Source organism: Acanthochromis polyacanthus, chromosome 24, assembly GCF_021347895.1.
Source record: "Acanthochromis polyacanthus isolate Apoly-LR-REF ecotype Palm Island chromosome 24, KAUST_Apoly_ChrSc, whole genome shotgun sequence".
In the NCBI taxonomy this organism is placed as follows: domain Eukaryota; kingdom Metazoa; phylum Chordata; class Actinopteri; family Pomacentridae; genus Acanthochromis; species Acanthochromis polyacanthus.
Genome location: NC_067136.1, coordinates 4,435,854 through 4,458,429, shown reverse-complemented (window position 1 = coordinate 4,458,429; position 22,576 = coordinate 4,435,854). Strand labels below are relative to the sequence as shown.

General features: G+C 41.4%; 1 protein-coding gene and 2 long non-coding RNA genes across 3 annotated transcripts; all 3 read left to right on the top strand.

Moving 5' to 3' along the window:
• Positions 1-5,803: 5,803 nt before the first annotated feature.
• On the top strand, positions 5,804-9,400 carry LOC127532725 (uncharacterized). The gene is made up of 3 exons (XR_007940373.1): positions 5,804-6,088; positions 8,973-9,123; positions 9,269-9,400. It is a non-coding gene; the product is annotated as an uncharacterized LOC127532725 (long non-coding RNA).
• A 241-nt stretch (positions 9,401-9,641) lies between these two features.
• On the top strand, positions 9,642-15,974 carry LOC110950232 (uncharacterized). The gene is given in 16 exon segments (XM_051944754.1): positions 9,642-11,040; positions 11,227-11,431; positions 11,505-11,609; positions 11,727-11,917; positions 12,031-12,172; positions 12,295-12,300; positions 12,303-12,823; positions 12,825-12,936; positions 13,042-13,206; positions 13,285-13,448; positions 13,713-13,832; positions 13,956-14,003; positions 14,206-14,289; positions 14,359-14,424; positions 15,255-15,315; positions 15,574-15,974. Coding segments are annotated over 9 exon segments (1,389 nt in total). The 5' UTR covers positions 9,642-11,040; positions 11,227-11,394; the 3' UTR covers positions 13,395-13,448; positions 13,713-13,832; positions 13,956-14,003; positions 14,206-14,289; positions 14,359-14,424; positions 15,255-15,315; positions 15,574-15,974.
• A 1,244-nt stretch (positions 15,975-17,218) lies between these two features.
• On the top strand, positions 17,219-18,812 carry LOC127532724 (uncharacterized). The gene is made up of 3 exons (XR_007940372.1): positions 17,219-17,332; positions 17,612-17,700; positions 17,785-18,812. It is a non-coding gene; the product is annotated as an uncharacterized LOC127532724 (long non-coding RNA).
• The last annotated feature ends 3,764 nt before the right edge of the window (positions 18,813-22,576 follow it).

Below are 22,576 nucleotides of genomic sequence, written 5' to 3'. Positions count from 1 at the left end.
AACACAGCCGCAGAAACAGCAGACAGACACCTCAGACTCCAGGGAGGAAGAATGGACAATATCAATGCTGAAATAGCCATGATGTTTATCAGAAACTGCCCTGATCCCAGTCTCGCCTGTGTATTCAGGTGCAAGCCTATAAGTAAGTGGTCATTCATAGAGGTGCAAGAGGCCATTGATGAATACCAGAGAGAGCACCGAACTGAAAAACCAAGCACAAAGATCAAAAAACCTGTCCTTCAGGTAGCTACAGCTGTTGCAGCCATTAGCCCGTCAGAGCCAGAAACCGATTATGCTCAAGTTAACACAGCTAAGTACACACCTACCAATCCAACCAAGTCAACTGACGCAGCTGCTTCAGACCCAAGTGCTCTGGAACGTGTGTTGAGTATGCTGGAGAGAGTGTTGGAACGCACAAGCCAACCTGCTCATGCTGCTGGTTCGCAGTTTCCTCCCCCAGCTCAATTCACTCACTGCCAGGTCTGTGGTAACAACTCTCACTCAACACGCACACACTGCATGAGGGAGAGGAGATGTCTAGGCTGTCTAGAGCAGGGGCACATGAGGAGGGACTGTCCGAAAGCCCCTAATGCACAGCATGATGGCAGCACACCTGTTCAGGGAAACTAAAATACTCACACTGTGGAGGGGACAGTGTGAGTGACTGTGTTGAATCCCTCAATTTGGATGAAGATGCACAATCTGTCTACGCTGAAAGCCTGAAATCTGCTCCACCTGGTACTGTTGTGTTATTTCAGAACATAGTTCACCTTGATAAAGCAGACAGCCTGTTCTACACTGATACACAGGTGAATAATAAGATTTCATTGCGAGCACTATTGGACACTGGCTCCATGGCATGTACTATAAGTGAAGAGGCTGAACAGATGCTTATGAGTGCTGGATTGGCATCAGAGACTTACTGTGCTAACAATGATGTTGTACTTGTTGGTTGTGGAGGATTTCAAGTCAAACCCAAATGCATTTACAACCTGAAGATGGAAGTATATGGTTGTACATTCAGTGTGCCTGCCTTGGTTGTTCCTGGACAGAAAGATCAGATGATTATTGGCACAAATGTTATTAAGCACATCTTAAAGCAGTTCAAGCAGTCTCCCCACTTCTGGCAGGTCCTGACCAAGCCCGAGTCCACAGACACGCCCGAGATAATGCAGTTTCTCAACATGTTATCTGGCATTAACAGATGGAAAGGTGACATGATGCCAGACCACATTGGCACAGTTAGGCTTGAAAGAGCAGTGACACTACTCCCAAGACAAGAACACCTGGTCTGGGGTAAATTGCCTGCTTCATCACCCCTTTCTGAAGGCAGTGCGATTCTAGTTGAACCATCCAAAGCACAGATCCACAAGAAGGACATCACTGTCTGCAGGTCTGTAGTGGCAATGAATGGTGACAGATGGGTCCCAGTTAGGGTTTTGAACACCTCAGATAAAGCAGTCACCTTAAGGCGTCACACCAAGCTGGCTGATGCGTCCACCTGCATTGCTGTTGAGGATCTGGATGTAACGTCAGATCAAAAAACAACTCCAACAGTCCAAGTGAACAATCAGAAGGTGCATAACAAAGGGCCTGTTAATACTGGGGCTCCTCATCACTCCAGTTTTTGTAACAGTCTGCACGACATGGGGTTGGATGATCTGGACATTGATTCATGCGAGGTGTCAGATGAATGGAAATCACAACTTTTGCAACTGATCCAAAAGTACGAGGAAGTTTTCTCAAGGACAAACATGGATTGTGGGCTAGCTAAGGATTTCGTCCACCGTATCCACTTGTCTGATGAGCGGCCATTCCGACTCCCGTACCGGCGTGTTCCACCTGGGCAATACCACAAACTCCCCCAAGTGCTCTCAGAGATGGAGGAGCGTGAGCTCATTCGTAAGTCCAACAGTGAGTGGGCATCCCCACTAGTGCTGGTATGGAAAAAGAATGGGGACCTCAGGATATGTGTGGATTACCGCTGGTTAAACGCACGCACAGTCAAGGACACTCATCCTTTGCCCCATCAGTCAGACTGTCTGGTAGCCTTGGGAGGAAGTGCCATTTTCAGTGCAATGGACCTCACCTCCGGTTTCTATAATATCGCCATGGCAGACGAAGACAAGAAGCTGACAGCCTTCACTACGCCTATGGGGCTTTATGAGTTCAACAGACTCCCCCAAGGACTATGTAACAGCCCCGCAAGCTTCATGCGCCTCATGATGGGCATATTTGGTGACCAGAACTTCTTGACACTGCTCTGCTACTTGGATGATGTGCTTGTGTATGCTCCAGATGAAGCAGAAGCGCTCAGGAGGCTTGAGACAGTTTTCAGTAGACTACGTGCTCATGGTCTAAAACTGGCTCCAAAAAAGTGTCAGCTTCTAAGGAGAAGTGTCAAGTTTCTTGGCCATATTGTGGATGAAAATGGCGTAGCAACTGATCCTGATAAAGTCAAAGCAATTGCTTCTGTGACTGAACTCGATCTAATGATGGAGGATGGTGTCACACCTTCTCAGAAGAAGATTAAGTCATTTCTGGGAATGGTCATGTACTATCAACAGTTCATTCATGGTTGTTCTCGGATAGCTAAGCCATTGTTTTCACTGACTGCTGCACCGAAAGGGAAAAAAGGGAATGCAAGAGGTTTTGCCGCATTCAAGAAGTTGCATGCAAGTGACTGGAGGGATGAGCATCGTAACTCATTTGAGCAGTTGAAAGCTCCACTCTTAGAGTGTGTTGTACTTGCACATCCTGATTTCAGTAAGCCATTCATCTTGTCTACAGATGCGTCTCAGGATGGTTTAGGCGCTGTGCTGTCTCAGCTCCAAGAGGGTGACAGTAAAGCACGCCCTATCGCCTTCGCCAGCAAGGCACTCACACGTGCTCAAAGCAACTATCCTGCTCACCGCTTAGAGTTTCTGGCACTAAAGTGGTCTGTCTGTGACAAATTTAGCCACTGGCTTAAAGGACACACTTTCACAGTCTGGACAGACAATAACCCCCTTGCATACATCCTCACAAAGCCCAGACTTGATGCATGTGAGCAAAGGTGGGTCTCCAAGCTGTCACCATATAACTTCAGCATCAAGTACATACCTGGCAGCAAAAATGTTGTTGCTGACACTTTGAGCAGGCAGCCTTTTGTCCAGGGCCGTGTCTGCCAGCGACTCATAGAGGAACCATATCAAATACTGTTGGAGGAGTCTCAACAGGTCCAAGAGGACACAGTTCAGGAAGTATTCAGAGTCAGTACTAACCATCAGAGTGTCGAACATCGGCTGTTATTAGAGAATCTTGAGCATCGTTCTCTGACCAGTGGTGAGGTGTCTGCGGTCCTGGACAGCCATGTTGAGTGGGATCAGGGATCCAAGCAGAGAGTGGTCTCATGGCTTGCTCAGGACCTGCAGAACCTCACTCCACCAGGTCAGGATGCACTGCCTGTCTTTGCTCTCCAAGAGCTAGAGGATGAACAGAGGAGGGATGCCACACTGTCACAGGTTATCCCTTTTGTCGATCGTGGGAGACGACCTTCAAGGAGGGAGCGAACAGGATTATCATCAAAGGCGTTAAAGACTCTGAAACAGTGGCAGAAACTGAAAATGCTCGACGGTATCCTATACAGAGTCTCTAAGGACCCGTTAACTGGAAGAAAGAGACACCAGTACATGGCGCCTTCCTCCTTAGTCAAACAAATTCTATGTGGTGTCCATGATGACGCAGGTCATCAGGGACAAACCAGGACTTTGTATCTGGCAAGACAGAGATTCTTCTGGGCTGGCATGGAGCGCAGTATCAGAGACTATGTAAAATGCTATAAACGCTGTGTTGTAAGCAAAACACTGGAGCCTGAAGGGAGGGCAAAGCTTGAAAGCATCAAGACCACAAGCCCATTGGAGCCAGTTTGCTTGGATTTCTGGTCTGCAGAGGATTCCAAGGGGAAGAGTGTGGATGTGTTGGTGGTGACAGACCACTTCACCAAAATGGCCCATTCCTTCAAATGCCCTGATCAGTCTGCAAAACAAGTTGCACGTCAGTTGTGGGATCGATACTTCTGCGTCTATGGTTTCCCGCAGAGGATCCATTCAGACCAAGGTGCAAATTTCGAAAGCCAGTTGATTCAAGAGCTGTTGCAAATAACTGGAGTGAAAAAGTCAAGGACCACTCCGTACCACCCAATGGGGAATGGCAACACTGAGAGGTTCAACAGAACACTTGGCAACATGATCAGGTCTCTACCTCCCAGGGACAAGCAGAGGTGGCCACAGATGTTGCAAACATTGACCTTTGCTTATAACTGCACAGTTCACGAGTCAACTGGTTTTGCCCCCTTTTATTTGATGTTTGGGAGGATCCCAAGACTCCCAGTGGATGTTATGTTTCACAACTTGGAAATGAACAATGACATCACAGACTATGACAGTTATGTAAAGAGGATGAGAGAAGATCTCAAGGAAGCCCTGGCTGTGGCTCAAGTCAATGCACACATCAGCCAGCAGAGACAGACAGACCAGTATAACAAGCGGATAAAAGGCACAGATATTGAGGAAGGTGATCAGGTTCTTCTGGCTAACAGGTGTGTGCGTGGCCGCAGGAAGCTTGCAGATAGGTGGGAGTCTACTCTCTACACAGTGGTCTCAAAAGACTCAAGGTGCCAGATCTATCGCATCAAACATCCCATCACAGGTCAAGAAAGGATTGTCCACAGAAACCTGCTGCTACAAGCCAACTTCTTGCCAGTGGAGATGGAGCAGGATGAGGACTTGTCGTTCGACAGTGGTTCTGAATCAAGTCTGGAGCAAAGTGAGGTTGCTGGGAGTGTCAGTCTGGTGGAGACTGAGGTTAATCGGTCGGCACGCACTGCTAGCTGGGTAGCTGAGTCAGTTTATCCAAAAGACTCTCAAAAGAAAGTGCCTGTGTCCCATGAGTCTTACCAAACCCCTCTTGACAATACTGAATCAAGTATCTGTATCAGTGAAAGTGTCAGAAATGAGATGAACTGTTATCCTGAACCAGATGAAGGCAACAGCAGTGAAATAGGGTCTGAACACACTGTGGATCAGCCAGAACCTATTGTCAGTCATTCAGAGAGTGCAAAAGCCAAGAATGATGTTGCAATTGCCCCAAGACTTGATGAACTGTCACAAGGTGGTTCAGTGAGTCATATTAGGACACGAGTAGGCAGAATAGTCAAGCCAGTTAATAGACTGATTCAAAACATGACGCAGAAACACAAAGGAACAGGCCATTTAGTCAGTGAGGTTGCCAAAGCTTTGTTCACATAAGTTGTTAAGTCAAAAGAATGTTCTTCAGCCATTGTGGATGTACATTATTTTCAGAATGACAAACATGAAGGTAACAGTTATTTAGACATCAGTATGAGATTGTGTTTACGGCACTTTCTTCAGCATGTGAATATTAGAGGTCTGGCCAGCTTCTTTGCTTCACTTTCCCTTTTGTTGGGAGGCTTGTATGTCGCTTTTATGATGTATGTTAGGAATAACAATGAGTTATGCTTATGTTACCATGATTCCAGCTATTGATCTGCACAGTTTGAGAAGTTCAGAGGGGAGTATGTAGCTGAGTAAGTAATTGAATATAATGTATTTTGGTGAACCTTCTCAAAATGTGGATATTGTCTCTGTTGCTACTTTTGGGTTATTTCTGTGTTTTTTGCCCAGAAGTTCATATTTCTTTGTATATGGTTCCAGTTACCTGTTGTAGCGGGGGGGTCATTAATTAGCGGCGCACACATCCGAGGCATACGTGAGGAAGCTGTGTATTCCCGGCAAAAGCCGGACGGCTTCTGATGAGGTAGGACCTATGTTGATGCTGTCTCTCCTAATTGTCGTTCTAGCGGCCATAAAATATTGTTAGGCTCTTCAAGACTGCAAATAAAAACTTAAGGAACAGATACTAATGATTTTTGAATGAATTTCGATCCGAGTTTTGATTGGTAAAACTTGTTTTAAAACGATTTTCCGACAATCATTCCCGTGTGTTTGGCCTGCTGCAGGAGGGAGAGAACTTTCACCGTTGCCTGTGTGTGTGTCGCCGTTTTCTGACCTGTGCCTCTCTGTTATAGGTGGGTTCTGGTATTTTGTTTTGTTGGATATTGTTTATTTGCTGTTTAATGCACATATATTGTGTATATATATATATATCTATATCTATATATATATATGTGTGTGTGTATAAAAAAAAAAGCCGGACGGCTTCTGATGAGGAGGGAGAGAACTTTCACCGTTGCCTGTGTGTGTGTCGCCGTTTTCTGACCTGTGCCTCTCTGTTATAGAGAATAAACGTGCCGATCCTGTGGAGTGTGAGCAATCATTTTAAGTCTGCTACATATGGAGTAATGTTTTGTTAGAATCGGTGAAATGACAGCAGGATTATTTTGATACTTAAAGAGCTGGTGAGTCTTTCTGTGTCTTTAACACAGCAGCCACAGACCGAGAAAAGTGTCACCTAAATATATTCTTCTCCAAGATTCTCTGGTTTTGGCGCGAGCTATCACGCGATTTCAGAACGAGATTTGCTTTCTAGCGTCCTGAGATTTGGATACAGACCACAACAAATGGCGATCGCCAAGTAATGTGGAAGTTTTCGTTCACTTCTCATCTCTAGTATGCTGTGGGACACTCGTTGAGACTATCTGAGCCGGTCAGTGTGGGAAAAAAAGCACGTTGGGGCGGACTTTGACGCGGGGGGGCACGTTGCCCCATACTTTTCGCTCGCTGAGCTGCTAGCTGAGCTGCTAGCTGAGCTGCGAAACTGCCTGCCTGGCTAAATACTGCAGTTATGTCGAAAATTCATTTCTCCATCACTCACATGTATGAAAAGACATATGAAAACAGACCCCAGGTGGAAAAAAAAACTGAAGTTCCCCTTTAAGGGGAACTCCAGACTTACTTGGTGTTTTAAAAAATATTTTCAAACATTCTTTTCTCCTATAGTTTTTTTTTTATAGATTTGGTCTCAGGATAAGAACATTTACACAACAACTGTGTATTTTAGTGTTTTGTTACATGGATTATTTGAAATTTGATGAATGGGACATAAAATATCCTCCAGTTCTGGAATGATCCATGCATATTATCCATCTAAGTCCGGCCCGAGGGCCGAATCCGTCCCACTGTCGAATTTCTTTGTGGCCCACCAGCATTTGTGATCAGGGTATAAATACGAGACGGGTCTGTCTGCAGGCTGCAAGAGAGAGGCGTGTCGCAAAGTAGGCGTGTCGCAAAGCTTCGCGTCACTTTGCGACACGCCTCTCACCGGCAGTCACGGAGAAGCACGCGAGATATGAGATTTGAATCTTTAACCATGGCGGGTCGTGTCCACACCGTAAGTTTTAGCATATTTCATGTAATAAATGTGAATGACTTGCTGCATGTTGTTGTTTCATAGCTATGGTGATAGGCGATATTATAGTATGTAATATTATTTCATTGAAGAAACAGAAGTACACCAGCCTGTTGCTGTGTAAACGTCACATAAAGAATGAATGAACGTCGCAAATAGGGTGACCAAACGTCCTCTTTTGTCTGGATAGGTGTACTTTTTACCGTCCAGGGCGCCCGAGGGTGTTTTATAAATTCGTGTAAATTCTCTGCTGTGCTCAGTCCATCTGTTTGATTCACATGATTGATTTGGCCAAAGTTTTACGTCTGATGCCCTTCCTGACGCAACCCTCTGTATTTATCCGGGCTTGGGACCGGCACAATAAGACACTGGCTAGTGTAGCCCTGGTAGAAGGATGCTGAGTTTCCCACTGGCAGGCAGGAGGCCTAGAGGAAGACCAAACAGGAGGTTTATGGATGTGGTTAAAGAGGACATGAAGGTAGTTGGTGTGAGAGACGAGGCTGCAGAAGACAGGGTTAGATGGAGGCAATTGATTCGCTGTGGCGACCCCTGAAGGGAAAAGCCGAAAGGAAAAGAAAAGAAGAAGCTCAGTCCATACGTTTCGGTGTTTTATAAATGTTTTTCACATTATTTCATATTAGGTATTTTTGTATTTGTCATGTAAGACTTGAAAAGAAAGCTATTATTTTGTTATAAGTTGATATGCTAATACAGAAGAGGCATTATGTAACCGCTGAAGCGTAAACAGCAAATTAATGTTCAAGGGTTGAAGGGTTTGTGTTGTTAAAATGAGATTTAGTGAATACATATGTTTTATTTTGAACGAGCACTTGGCGCGTTTATGTATGGAATTGTGGGTAACCGCGCTCTTAGAGCAGAAAGTTGAGTTACCAAGGCAACCAACAGTACACAAAGTTCCAGAGGCGACACGGTAATTAGACTTTGTTTTATGTCATTTTTTTTGTTGTTTTGATGTAATCTTAGCATTCTGTTTATTTTTTATTTGTGTCATACTCAAAGACTTTTATGATTGAATTCGTTTTCAGTTTTCACGGTGCTTAAGGCGCCTAAAGATTGTACGTCATCGGAGGGAAAGGAGTCGAATTAAATGAAATGTGGACATCAGTATGATTTGTGGCCTTTTTTTAGGAACTTGTGTAGCTATACATTATATTTTGTTTTTATCATTATTTAATTCCAGAGTTTTTCTTATTTTTGTGCCACTGAATCTTATCAAAGACGGATCATTTTGGACATAAAGCCTGTTGAGTAACCTCTGAGAATCCTATCTGAATTTGTGTCTTTGGCTATAGAGATATTATTTTGTTATAGAACTGAATTTTCCATCCATACAAAGGATTATAAGTAAAAATGCATCTTTGAGTAAACTGAGAGTATAATTTAAGTATCTTGAGCCCAGGCAGAGTGTCCTCTTTTGGAAATCAAAATATGATCACCCTAGTTTGGTCACACTAGAATGTCACTTGAAAATGTGACACTCCTGCAAGATGAATCTGTGCTGCACCATGAGGTCACATGACCCTCATGTTTTGATAAAACTCAGCTGTGTGAATAAGTAAAAGACAACTAATGTGTACTTTCAGATACATCCAACCATATGTGCTGATGCCGAACAAATTGGCCTATTTTATAAAGATGGACAACACACATGTGTTGTCTGTCATAAAAAAGGAGAGTATGAAAACATGACTGCCCACATACAGTGTCACGAAACAGCAGCTGTTCGACATGGAGGTATGTATTTCTTTTAAATGTAGAGAGGTCCATTGTTAAATGTAAATTTGTTATTACTACAATACAAGTTTAGGAGTTTATGTTTTTTAGAAAAGAACCTCTCATAAGAATGTCATTGAAGTACGAACTGATTTTTCTTTTTCAGGTTACAAAATGTACAAGTGCCTTAGAGGCTGTATAAAAAGTGCACACTACCATTGCTGTTACTGTGGGCATACAGCTCCAGAAAAGGCTTTCTTCTTAAACCATGTGCAGACCTGCAGCCACAATTTGTCAACTTTAGGTATTGTATTTTTATCTTTTAGCATTAGAATGTAACTAAATAAATGTAATTTCACTTCTTCCATTTTTAAGATGAAATATGTTTGCCTCAGCAGTGACTTCTGCTCCTGTTGCCACCTCCGTGCCTGCTGCAACCGCCGCTCCTGCAGCCACCCCTGCTCCTGTTGCCACCTCCATGCCTGCTGCAACCGCCGCTCCTGCAGCCACCCCTGCTCCTGTTGCCACCTCCGTGCCTGCTGCAACCGCCGCTCCTGCAGCCACCTCTCTACCAACTTCCCCTTTGTCTCTCCCCATTAGCTCAAATATTAAAATACTGTCAAGGCCACAGAATAAAACAACTTGCACATTTTGCAATTTAATTGTTAGCAAAAAGAACATAAAAGTACATATTCAGAGACGCCACAGATCAAATATTGCTGACATAACATCAAGCCACCATCTTCCATCCCAGTGTGTTGACTAAAAGAATGGAATATTTGTTGTAAAAAGAACATTTTCTGGACCAACTGCACCTATTCACGTTCAGATTTGTACATGGGGAGAAAAGCATAAAGTTCTATGTGAGGTGGAGCAATGCAGACGGGCAGGGGAGTTTGCGAGAAGAAGTGGACTAATGGGATTTCAGTGTATGTATCTGAAATCCATATCTCATTGTCCCGTTTCGTCAGATACAGCCACAGCCCTTAAAGAGGAAGTCCTGACAGATATGGTTGAACAAAAATGGATTTCTGAAAAAACAAAGCAGGTCTGTTTCGCCCACAAACAAGCAGCAGAGTCCGAGGGATGCTCTCTGAGCGACGAGATCAGACTCGGCAAAGGAGAAACTAAACTTTATGTGTCTGTAAAGGATACAGGCACATCATACTACTATCGGTTAGGGAGAGTAGTGGTGTATTATGACAAAAAAAAAATACTTGGCACTGCCCTCGTGCTAAGCCGAAAAACAGTTGTCTACATAAGTCAATTGCGAAATGGCATTTGAACCAAACACATCCTAAACTTTTTCGAAAAGTTAGATCAACAGACTCTGATGTGTTTGATGTTTTTGAAAGTCATGGATCTCAGGATGGACACAGCACAGTGCAACATTCAGCATCTGTATATCCCCCCGAAGGAGATGGTCTGATGGCAATGATTAATTATTTGCTAAAGAACAAGAAAGTACCAAGTGTCTTGCCAGATGACGTATGTGCTCCACCCCACATCAACACTTTGCCAAAGCACCTAATCCCAAACGAAACATTTTGTACGGTGTGTCCGGGAAAGGTGCCTCTTTCTGAACCAATCCTGGTATCGCAGAAAGCCAAGATAGCCACGGTTACAGGTCTAGAAGAAGGTCTGTGTTTGTTAGAGAAACATCATATAAGCATGATGTGCTATTGTCAAAAATACAAGATATCATGATCTTTCTCGCATTTATTAAAACTGAAACATTCCATTAAAATACTATATTTTACGATTCTTGTACATTTAAGAGTAATTTTCTTTATCATAGATGTGTCCACCTATTGCAAGAGGTGTGCGATATGTGGAACATTCTACCGCTACCAGGAGTGGAGTGAGGGTCTGCACAACTTTGATGACAGTGTCATACTGACATTACATCTTTGCCTTTTCCTGAGACAGTCTGTGCTGGTATTCCTTATTATTTGTTTTTTTTATTTCTATGTCCTTTTTAGAATGACTAATAGCTTATCTGCTCATTTTTTAAACCATTTTAAGCTACTTAGTCTAAAATGTCTGAGGAGTTATAGCAGTTACTTGTAATCAAATGTTTAAATATAATTTTCTTACATTTTTACCTGTCAAATGTTTCTGCAGAATCATACTGCAGTTGGAAGGGCTCTGGACATCCTCGAGGAGCTTAATAAGAAGAAGTATCCAAACCATGACTCCATTCTACATGGGTATCTACATTTTGAGGCACTGACAGAGCATGACTACAATTTTTCCTGTGTAAATTGTGGGGTCCACCCACCTGTCGTTATAATGGACCTACACAATAAAGGAGTTTTTAGTATGCCAGGTAATATTTGTTCCTTTCTTTTAACAAGCAACTAACGTTTTGCCATGTTTAAGTCTAACCATCCATCTTGTAGTGAGTGACATTGAAGATCCCTCGCCAGAGTTTGATGGACATGTGGATATCGAGGCATTTTGGCACTCAGTTGAGCGAGAGATTGTTTGCAGGGGTTTTTTAAAAAGTAAGTTGAAGCCATGAATGTCTACATATTTTCTTTTTATCTGGAAACAATGCATAATTTGTGCTCTTGTGTCTACCCTGTTTATAACACAAAAATTCAATGTGTTTGGCTATGAAGGTAATCGTGACAATCCCTGCAAAGTCTCTCCTTCGTTTGAGAAATGGGCGCCATGGGTTGCACCATGTTCAAGAGCTGGTATAGCACAGAATACAGAGTATGCCAAACTGATGACCAAGAAGTCTGGGGCAGAACAAGCTGACATTGAGATCTCAGAGGAACGTCTCTCAAGTGAACTAATGAACTTGAAGGTGATGTATATTGTTTGCTTGTGAGAGATAAACATACTGTTATATTATTTATAATATTTCAAATCAACTCTTTTGACCTTTTCTCATAAGTTTTTGTTATTATGTTAATGTAGGTTGACACTTTGAGAAAACTTGTTCGTGAGTGTGGTGTTGACTCAAGGGGATCAAAAATGGACCTCCTTATGCGTTTAAGGGAAGAAATGAAATCCAGGAGCACCTATGACAAAGTTTTCCAAAAAGTCTGGGGTGCATCAGGTACAGATTTGTATACCACTGTCAACCATTTGTACCAGTGTCATCTGTGTACACTGAGCATAGTTTCTGCAAAACACTCAATATTAATATTTACTGTGACATAATCTTCTTTCCATTTGAAGGTGGCTGGGAGTCATCATGTGCCCTTGTGGCATTGTGAATGCAGTGAAATTCAATTTAAGAGCAGAAAGCCCCAGAGACTTTGCGGACATGTTGCTGTCCTTCAAACATTTCCCGAATATTGTTATTTATGATTTTGCACGAGGACTAGTGACCCACACCAACCTACGGGAGCCAGAGAGACTACCCTTCAGCCCACACGAAGGAAGACTGGCGCCAGCCACACCGGAAAACATTTCATGTGTCAAGAATGGAAAATTGCAAATCAGTTTGCCTTGGTTGCAGCAAAAAAAATGTCCACCGGATCAAAATGGCCATCCTGAAACAGGCTCTGCAGATCACTATGCACTGTATGACACTTTTCATCAATACAACACAAAAGATGAAAAGGATTGCCTAAGATGCATTGCCCTAGTACCTGAACTCTGTGGTTGGCTCAATTCACAAACAGCAGAGCAGCTCTTCTCTGGAATGCGCAAAAATAACTACTTCATGAACTGTCTTTCCCCATCAAGCCATTGTTTTCTGATGCCGCAACATCTTACATCACCATAATGAGAGACTTAATCAGCAGGCCACCGACAGACTGAAGAAAACCTTTCATGGAAATGTCACCCTCAATTCTGATGGAAAAGCTGTCCTAGGTATTTACTTTATTTTGGCATAATTTTAATGTTTGACATATTGATTAAAGCATTTGTTTTATTTATTTTTAAAGTACGTTTATCAAAGTACATTTGTCTCTGCAGCGATCTGCACACCACGTCCATACAGTGCCTCAGCATCTTCCTCTGACCATGAAGCTTCCACTGTCTCTGTAAGCTCTACGTCAGCAGCCTCCTCTCTCCTTGCTGCAAACTCTGTGTCTTTGGCATCAAGACCTTCAAAATCAGAAGCCGCCAAAAAATATCAAGGTATTGCTTTGATTTTATAAAGACATGCATGTTTGAAAGCTGTGTGAAGTTTTGTGGATGACAGACATTGTCTTGCAGCAAAAGGTGAGGACAGCTTTGACTGTGGATTGCATTGTGAAGCTGAAACACAGGCAGGCAACCTCAGACCATGTCGAGCCTCCTGGACATTTAGAGACCACCCAGAGTAACAACAATTGGTTGGTTCATCACACACAACTGTGTATGAAAGGAATCTACCAAAGGTAAATGTTGGCCATAAAGAGAAAAACTTATAGAAATAAATACATTGTCATTGCTTATGACTCACTAGCAAAGGCACATGCCACCCGCACATGTATGTATATCTTCATTCTTATCTTTTTTATACACAGCGCCAACTTCCAACAAGACAGTAAATTCATCATGTTGAGATGAAAAATGGGCACTCATCAGTCTATACTTTTGTACTGAAAAAATTTCAGGTAACACGTAAGCAATTTACAATTTGTATTACTTTTGTGTCATAGCTGGACTACATTCTAGATGATAAACGACCAAAAAGTGAGCTTATCGTCAAAGATGGGAAAACATGTCTGACAAGAGAAAATTTTCTGACTTTGGGGCTTCGGTTGGACATGGATTCTGAGGTACCTAACGTCAGGTGTTCAAAATTCTTAATGAATGATGGTGGAACACAAAAGTATTTAGAGGAAGTATGCTTTTTATATTTTGAATCATAAACCCTAACTTGCACGTGTATATATTCACAGATGGGAAATGCTTGCCTACGCCTCGTAAAAGAGGTCCTGCAGACACAGGTACGGTTTGAAATCAGAGAATATCCATTAGATTACAACTGATTGCCCTCCAGAACTGTGCTAATTATCAGTGCTTACCGATGGCAATCACTGATCACTGTGGTCCAGCCATTCTGATAGTTTAGAAGCCTATCCACTGGGTGTCAATCCTTTCTTTGAATCAAATATGTCTTGCATTAATGTTAAACTGACTATTTCTCAGGGGAAGTCTGTTCATGTTCTTGACCTACATATTCTGCCAACATGGCTGCCACCACTAAGCTGCAGCCCTTTACAGTCTTTGCCCGTAAGTATATTTAGACATATATAACAAGATGACAGAGAAATGGATATGAAAATTTGCTTCTCGGTTTAGGCAAACTCACAAGAAATGGATGCCATTGTCATTCCTCTCTGGGTTCCTGGACACTTCATGTTGTGTGTAAGTTCTTTGTGTATTTAAGCTTATATTTGTGAAGTTGTTTATTGGAACATTGTCAAGAACTCTCTTCCACGTGCTCACTCAGGGTTTTTTGTCCTTTGCATTATGGCCCAGTAGCACTGTCTCTCACTGTAGTAATAAGATCATTATCAGTGTAAGATGTAACGTCACGTACTCATGAAATGCATGTACAACATAATTTGCTAAATTTTTTTCATCTTGCAGTCTAAACCTTCGCCTCACTCTCCATTATTCTCTTTAAAATCACATTCGTATTTCCTACAACTTCACTACAACAACCTGTCAATTCAAATCTTCTTGCTTTGTAATGACAACGTTTTGGTTAAGAATTTGAATGTCTTTGAATCTTTGAACTCCCTGTAATTGCTGTATTCTACAGGTGATGAAGCCAGTGCAGAAAGAAATTCTGTTCATTGATTCTCAGTATCACACCAAAAAGCAGGGGTTTGGACATGACAGATATCGCAATTGTTTGAGGCAATAAGCTTGTAGAGTACTTTTATTTAGTCAAAGACGTTCCCTTGACTAAGGTTTGTGATGTTACAACTGAGATTTATTTCTATTTGCTATGTATTTGGCAAAAACAGCGAAATGCAATGACTTCCAGTTATCATAATCAATTTCGAAGCCCTCAGTTGTAAGATCTCTTTTTTTGCATGTGTTCCTGCAGTCACGTTCTCCTGACTGCCAGGTTCGGTTTGCTTGATTATAGCAGCACGTTCTCCTGACTGCTTTACAGTTGTTATCTGGTTGCTGATTCCACATATCTAATAAGTCCAAACTTAACATATATTTTCTTTAAATAACAGTGATCTTGCAAAGCAGCTGGTTCCAGGTCCCTGGATTGAAAAAACAGGCAAAGACATAGAGGTAACAGTCTTCAAGATTGCATTACTTCATCAGAAGATACAACTGCATTTATGGGAATCAAGTGTCCTCTGTTGCTGTGTCCCAAAAGAGGGTGGCCTGCAGTGAATATTGTAACTATTTTGCTCAAAACTTTTTTAGTATTAATATACACCCCCATATAAACTGACTTGGCCCATCAAAGCAATATCATGATACCATGCTTTTTAAAATAAATTGTATTAGATACATTTTGATATTTGTTCTACTATCGTGGTGCAGGGGCTTCCGAGACAGACACATGCAAATGACTGTGGCATTTTTATGATAATGGTAAGCTTTCAAACATGGAACTTTCAAATTAGCTGAACATATTTTCAGTACCTTAACCTGTTTAATGTTTCTGACACAGTACGCCTGGTACCTCATTCTTGGTGATCCATTTGACTTCACTGTTGTAAGTTGAACCGATAATTTGATCGTTACAGTTCCTGTAAGTTTGACAAACTAGTGTGGATATTTAAAGTAGCAGCAACATACATGTACATGAAGTTAATCATTGTGGATTTGTGGAATGTGCTCTTCCTATAAGGACGACATGCCAGTTCTGCGGAGATGGTGGTGTTCCGTTATTATGGAAAACCTAATCCTGGAAGGGTATGATTGATTTAACCTTTGTTAGATCAAAGACTAACAAAGGAGATTAGATTTCTTTGTTAGATAAAAATATTGTTATATTGTATCCCTAGCTGGCCCTTTAAGTATTATGACTATTTTTCTTAGATTATTTTTTGTTTCTTCAGGCATGGGAGAAGGTTTGCCCATTTCACTAAGGAGGGAAAGGACATGATTTCTGGCCATCTTTCACCTGTTTTCCGACTGAAGCGGAAAAGAAGAGATGATGAAGACACACATGTAAGAATATGTGACAACAACACAATGAGTGATATAATATGGCGACTTTACATGTATGTGTAATTAAGACCTTCTTCAAAGGACAGTGTAGTCACCAATAACAATAACAGGCAGCCTTGGTTTAAGGCCCACTGAATGGTCTCACTAGGAAGCACACCATAGTATTTGTCATGTTTGTCCTTTGTTTCATTTTATTAGTAAGTTTGAACCACCGGTCATAAGCCTGACACACAATAATAAACAGTTACACTAATATTATAAATCGTACATCGGCATTGCAGATCAGAGACCAAGGGCTATCTAGAAATAATATCAGAACTAACTGAGATCTGGACTTTAATAAAAAAAATCCCCACAGTTGAACAGAGACAGAGATGCATATTATATTAGATGATATTTGAAGACATATTAAGTGTTTTCTTTTTCCAAATTTCACTTATTGTCACCATGAACTTGTGAAACTCTTGCTGCTTGCGTCAGCAGCATCCTTTACAAACTGACAAAAAATAGACATTTGGAAGACCACCGACTATATCAATAAACATTTAGTGTAGTTGATATGTTTATCTTGGAATGTTCCATCTATTTAGAATCATGACTGGGAAGACAATGAGGGCTGAAGGTTGGTGAAAAGCCACTCAAGATCTATTGACCCACATTTTGTAGAATTATTTGTGAAAAATGAATTTTGAAATTACAGGAGGAAGTGAAAGAGGCACAGCGGGTGCGCCAGCTTCACTGTGCTGATCTGATTGACTGCATGAAGGGGAGCATCTCTATCAGGAAAAACCTAGAGGTAAGTATATCAGCATGAAGACATAAATGTTATATCATCAGTTACATTTCAAAATGAAAGCTTCTATGAAAGTAAAATGAAATTAGAGCAATTTTGGTCACACTGCCAATGTGAACAACCACCATCCACTAATCTGACTATTTGTTTTCAGGCTATAATAACTGGGATGTTCCCTCATCATGGGAGCTCAGGAGGGAGAGGCCAACCCTTCACTTTGAAGATGAACTCGACCAGGTTGTCTCATTCTTGTTTAAAGTCATCAAGGAAACACCAGGAGCAAGGCAGCGAACAGACTGGGTCGCCTTCATTTTTGATGTCCTTTTGCCAGAGGTATGACAAGATTGTGTTGTTTGCATGAAGTGATTAATGAATGTGAATGTCATGTGTGTATTAAACACATTTAATCCAAATGAACTATAGGGGAAACACTGCATCTTAAACTTGGAAAGTTTAAGGGAAATTTTCGGAATTTTTTTTCAGATTGAAGTTAATAAAATATTACATATATTTTCCTTTTGTTAGTCTTCCAGTGAAAATTAAAGGACAATGTTAATTTGTGATAGTTTTTTTTTTTTTTTTAACTGTGCAAATTTCTTTCTTCTGGTCGAGGTGACAGTTGCAGTTCTGGCCGAAAGACATCAACTGACGGTATCAGAGGCTTTAGAAAGGTTCAGAAGGGGTCCACAATATGAACCATGGTAATAATAATATGTGAACAATTGATGATGAATGATGATGATGAAACATCTACTTCAATACCTTTTTAATTTTTTTTTTTACAGTGAGATGAAAATGTTGGCAAACAACATGATGAAAAACCTGTCGGAGGAGGGAGCCGTAAGGCTGAAAGCTTTTGAAAAAAAAATGAAAACAGCCCTCTCCTCTGAGGCATTCCTCCAGAGACTTTAGATTTTTCATCCTACTGTAATGGTTATGGCCCTTTTTCTCCCCTTTTCCTTCTCTTCCCCATTATTGTCCTTTGTGTATGTTTTTGGCTTGTGTGTCTCTGCCAGCCTTAGTCAGTTAGTCAATTAGTCAATTCCACTCACCTGTTCCCTCAACCATTTAAACCCTCTGCTTCCCTCTGTCTTTGCCGGTTTGTTGTTTGCCTTCATCACACGCTGCCACAGCCTCTGTTCCCCACCTCTGGACTACGTGTGTTTTTGGACCCTTGCTGCTTTTTCCCCTTCATGGATTTTCCCCCTTGGACTCTGCCTTTGGATTACCTCAGTTTGTGTTTGCTCCTTTGTTTGAGTTCCTCTGTTGTGTGAGTACTTCTCTGCTTTGTTGTATCAAGCCTTGTTGCGCTATAGCATTAGTTTGGTTTTTGTCCTGCTGCCCCGGTTCTAGTCGCTGTAGTTGTTTTTGGAGTTTTTGTTAAATAAAACCCTTTTTCATTACCACCTTTTGCCTGTCTGTTTGCCTGCGCTTGGGTTCTCTACCCCCAAATCCTAACACCTACACACACTCGTACATCACTACTTTGTTGTGCTCTATATTTTTATCCAAAAAAGTTTGCTTGTTTATTTGTCTTTTGGATGATAGATTTCATTTTTCAAATTAGAATGTTGACAGGAGCATGTGCCAGTGGATGCAATGAGCTCTTAGTCAACTTTGTTTCTCAGCAGAGCAACACATATTAAAAGCGTGATGATTCACTTCAATTGTCATGGTTTTAAAGCTCTGGCTGACTATCATTCTTCAGCAGTAAATGAATGTAGTTACCTGACTATGAAATTCAAAAGCAGTCTTGTGTATGTTGTTGACTGTTCACATCATCCAACCAAATAAAGTCTGACACAAAATGTTACACTTGTGATGTAAATTATTTATTTACATTTACACAAAAATGACCCAATCAAGACAATGTAGTAATAACTATTAGAACTAGAACCCAAGATACAGAAGCTGACCTCTCTGAGGCATTCCTCCAGAGACTTTAGATTTTTCATCCCACACACATTCATACCTCACCACTTTGTTGTACTTTGAAGAGATCTATATTTGGGATTATTTGTTATTTAAGAGATGCTATTTCACTGATGTCTGACTGGGGAGTAATACAGACATTATTAATGAAGCTTTGTTTAAGGCAGTAACATTTTTCTAGATGTTCATGTGGCAATCGTACTTATATTAAGTGTGGCATTCATTGTACATAATTTAATTTACATTTCATTTAGGATACTTTTGTATTGTGTGTGATTGTATTTTTATGGATATTTTATGTTAAATTTAGAGATTGTGTGTGTATTATTGAATGATCCAGCATCAGTGGCTAACTCTGACCAGCAGAGGGCACGTTCGCCAGGCAGTGCAAAGTAGGCGTGTCGCAAAGCTGTGCGTCACTTTGCGACACGCCTACTTTGCGACACGCCTCTCTCTTGCAGCCTGCAGACAGATACTATTGATAAATACACAGGCTAAAAAATATTTTAGGTTTTACCACAAGGTGGCAGCATGACCCATTCTGACCATAGTAGTGTTGGGAAAGTTCAATTCTTTCAATGCACTAAAATGTGTTACTCCATGTGCTCCTTCTCTTCACTGGGAAATAATGGATACTTCTTCAAAAATATTTGGCCACATGACCAATTTCTTCCATGGTTTTCAAGGAACACATTGCTGATGAGTAAATATATTACAAAGTTTGCTAATATTCATTGTTTTTTAAAATTTTGCCATTGCTTCCATTAGTTTTTTTTTAGTATGATACAAAGAAAATACATCATGGACTTGGTTAATACTCATATTATGTTAAAATATGTTATTATAGTGTTAAAATAACATAATAGTATGTTAAAATATGTTGCATATTAGTAAAACACATTATAAAGTTTGCTAATAATAACTGTTACTCGTCTTCTATTTCGAAATTAATTTTTTAATGATATTAGAGAACAGGGTCTGATGGTAATAAACATTTTATTTTATTATTACATGATTTTTGTTTTATTATAATTGTAAAGCACTAGGGCTGGACCCGAATATCCGGAATATCTGAATATTCATTTGCTACGGCGGTATCCTGATATTAATTTTGGTCTCCCCCCCGGACGTTACCGGGCGGAAAGAATATGCGGCGTTACTGTCTTCCCTCCGCCTTCGGCCCACATCTGCACATATCGGCTCATCTCGTCCTGTGATCACATAAACACATATATGTCTATAACATATACACATATGTCTATGTGATCGCCCTATTCTCCCCCAGACGAAAATATTCGGAGCTTGTCTCTTCACTGTTGCCAACTCCTCAGTAAGGAAAGTCGCTGTTGGCTGTCCTAAAAGTCGCTAGAGTCGCTAAATGACGTCATTTCCTAATTTGCATATTTCTCAGTTTGCATGTATTGTAATCAATGTTGTAGGAGAGAATAACATTGTGGAAGAGACCAAAAGTGATTATAAAATACCAAAATATTTTTTTTTACTGAAGAGGCTAAATGCTGTGGTTTATTTCGCATGACAGTGAAGAAACATTTCGTTTATATGGCTCCGTAAGTCTGGATGGATCTGTAGTGACTTGCACATGCGTGATTCATTTGCCGTCTGGCCGCGGAGCGATGTGTCCTCTAATCAGACACTGGGACTGCTGGCGGGGTTACTGGACTGACAGCCTGTGCTTTGAGACGGGGAAGGAGCTCACAGCAGCACCTGCTGCTCGTTGAAACAGTAACTGCAGAAATGATCCCAGTTTTCCTGTCAGAGTCTCCAAAACAGCAGAAAAAGTCGCTAGATATGTGGCATTCGCTTTGACAAAAAACATCGCTAGGAGCTTTGAAAGTCGCTAGATTTAGCGAGAAAGTCGCTAAGTTGGCAACACTGCGTCTCTTCCCTGCGCCTTCGGCCACTTCGGCTCATCCCGTCGTGTTCTTTGGCTCATCTCGGCTCCTCCATTCGTGTTTGTTACCCACCACCCGAATGGCCGGGTGGCTGCCGACTCTGACGTCACGCTTCACTTCGTTGCATAAACACATGCTGAAGACTGCTGATTTGGGATTCTTCAGTTAACTGAAGACAAAACGAAGGCAAAATCTGGATCCGGGAGACCAGAACAACGGATCCGAATATTCGGGCTATCTCCGCCACCAGCCGCCGACCCAGCTGCCCGCGCCGGGCAGAACGAATATTCGGAATATTCGTCTTTAATAGGGCCCGAATATTCGGAGGCCAGAAACCACTATTCGGGCCAGCCCTATAAAGCACTTTGTGATTTTGTATCTGTGAAAAGAGATATCCAATGTAAAGGATTACAAATGGTTAGGATTGATAGTTTGGAGACTTGTAAGTTGTGGAGTGCAGGAAAAATAACTTTATCACTCATTGCAATGAGATATGTTTGTCACTTCTAACCCTCTTAACACTACTGTGCTTAAAAGGCATGCTTTCTCTGAAAAAAATCTCCAAAAATACAAATGTTTTTTAGAGCCACAAACTGTAAAAATGGAAACAATGGTTCAGCTTTCCGACTGTTTGTAATAAATACCATCAGTTTTGTGTGGTTACATTGAGAAAAATATTGAAAAGAAGCTTAAAATTGTCAGATTTCATTGTAGTCACTTTATTTAGTATGTCAAATTCAAAAATTCACCAAAAATAATGATGAACGTTTAAAAAAACAAACAAAAGAGTCTCTGCTCTGCATGGCAACTGAGAAGCCATGACTGACTCAGGCCAGTTGTGAGCAACAACCATGTCACCAAAATGCAGACACTTTTTGGGTGAACCTTTCAATTCAGTTTTAATAAATTATTTACAAGTTGAAATGTGTCATCTCAAGACACTTCAATGAGAAAAGTAAAGAAAATTACAAGAGAAATCCAACAAATCCAAAATTTCCTTTGGATTCCCGTCTGAGCAAGCACTTGGCGACAGTGGGGAGGTAAAACTCCCTTTTTCAGGAAGAACCCTCCGGCAGAACCAGGCTCAGACAGGGCGGCCATCTGCCTCGACCGGTTGGAGTGAGGGTAAAGGAGGGAGAGAGCAGGATATTATACAGAAAACAGATCAAAACACTAGAGAAAAATAAACAAATAATAAAAAAAAAAAAGGAACAATAAACCCAGCGAAGGTTACTGAGGTCAGGACCAGTGAGACTGAAATGTGACTGCAGGCCATTGGTGCTGCTCAGTCCATCACATCAGACACACACACACAGCAGCAGAACGTCTTCTTCATGCAAGACAAGATGCGTTGGAAGCAGTTTTTCTTCTTTTTTCCTTGCTTTGCTCCTTCTTGCTGTCTTCAGTGTACTGATGGTTCTGCTCGACCTTCCTGAATTGATCGTCCTTGCTGACGTTGCTGGTGTCATTGCTCTCACCGTCCTCAATGTCTTTAGCAGCTTTATAATCATCACTCTCCTCAATGTCCTCATACTCGCTGCTCTTCTTGTCCTCCCGGTCTTTGTCCTCATCAGGTAAGCCTGTCAGGTCAATTCTGTTTTCAGGGTCTGCAGGCTTAACCATGATGAACAGGCTGGTGGAGGGTTTAGGTTCATTGCTAAAAAAAGGAAACACACACTGTTGGGTTTACATCCGACAAGCAGAGAATGTAAACATGCAAATCAGCAAAAGT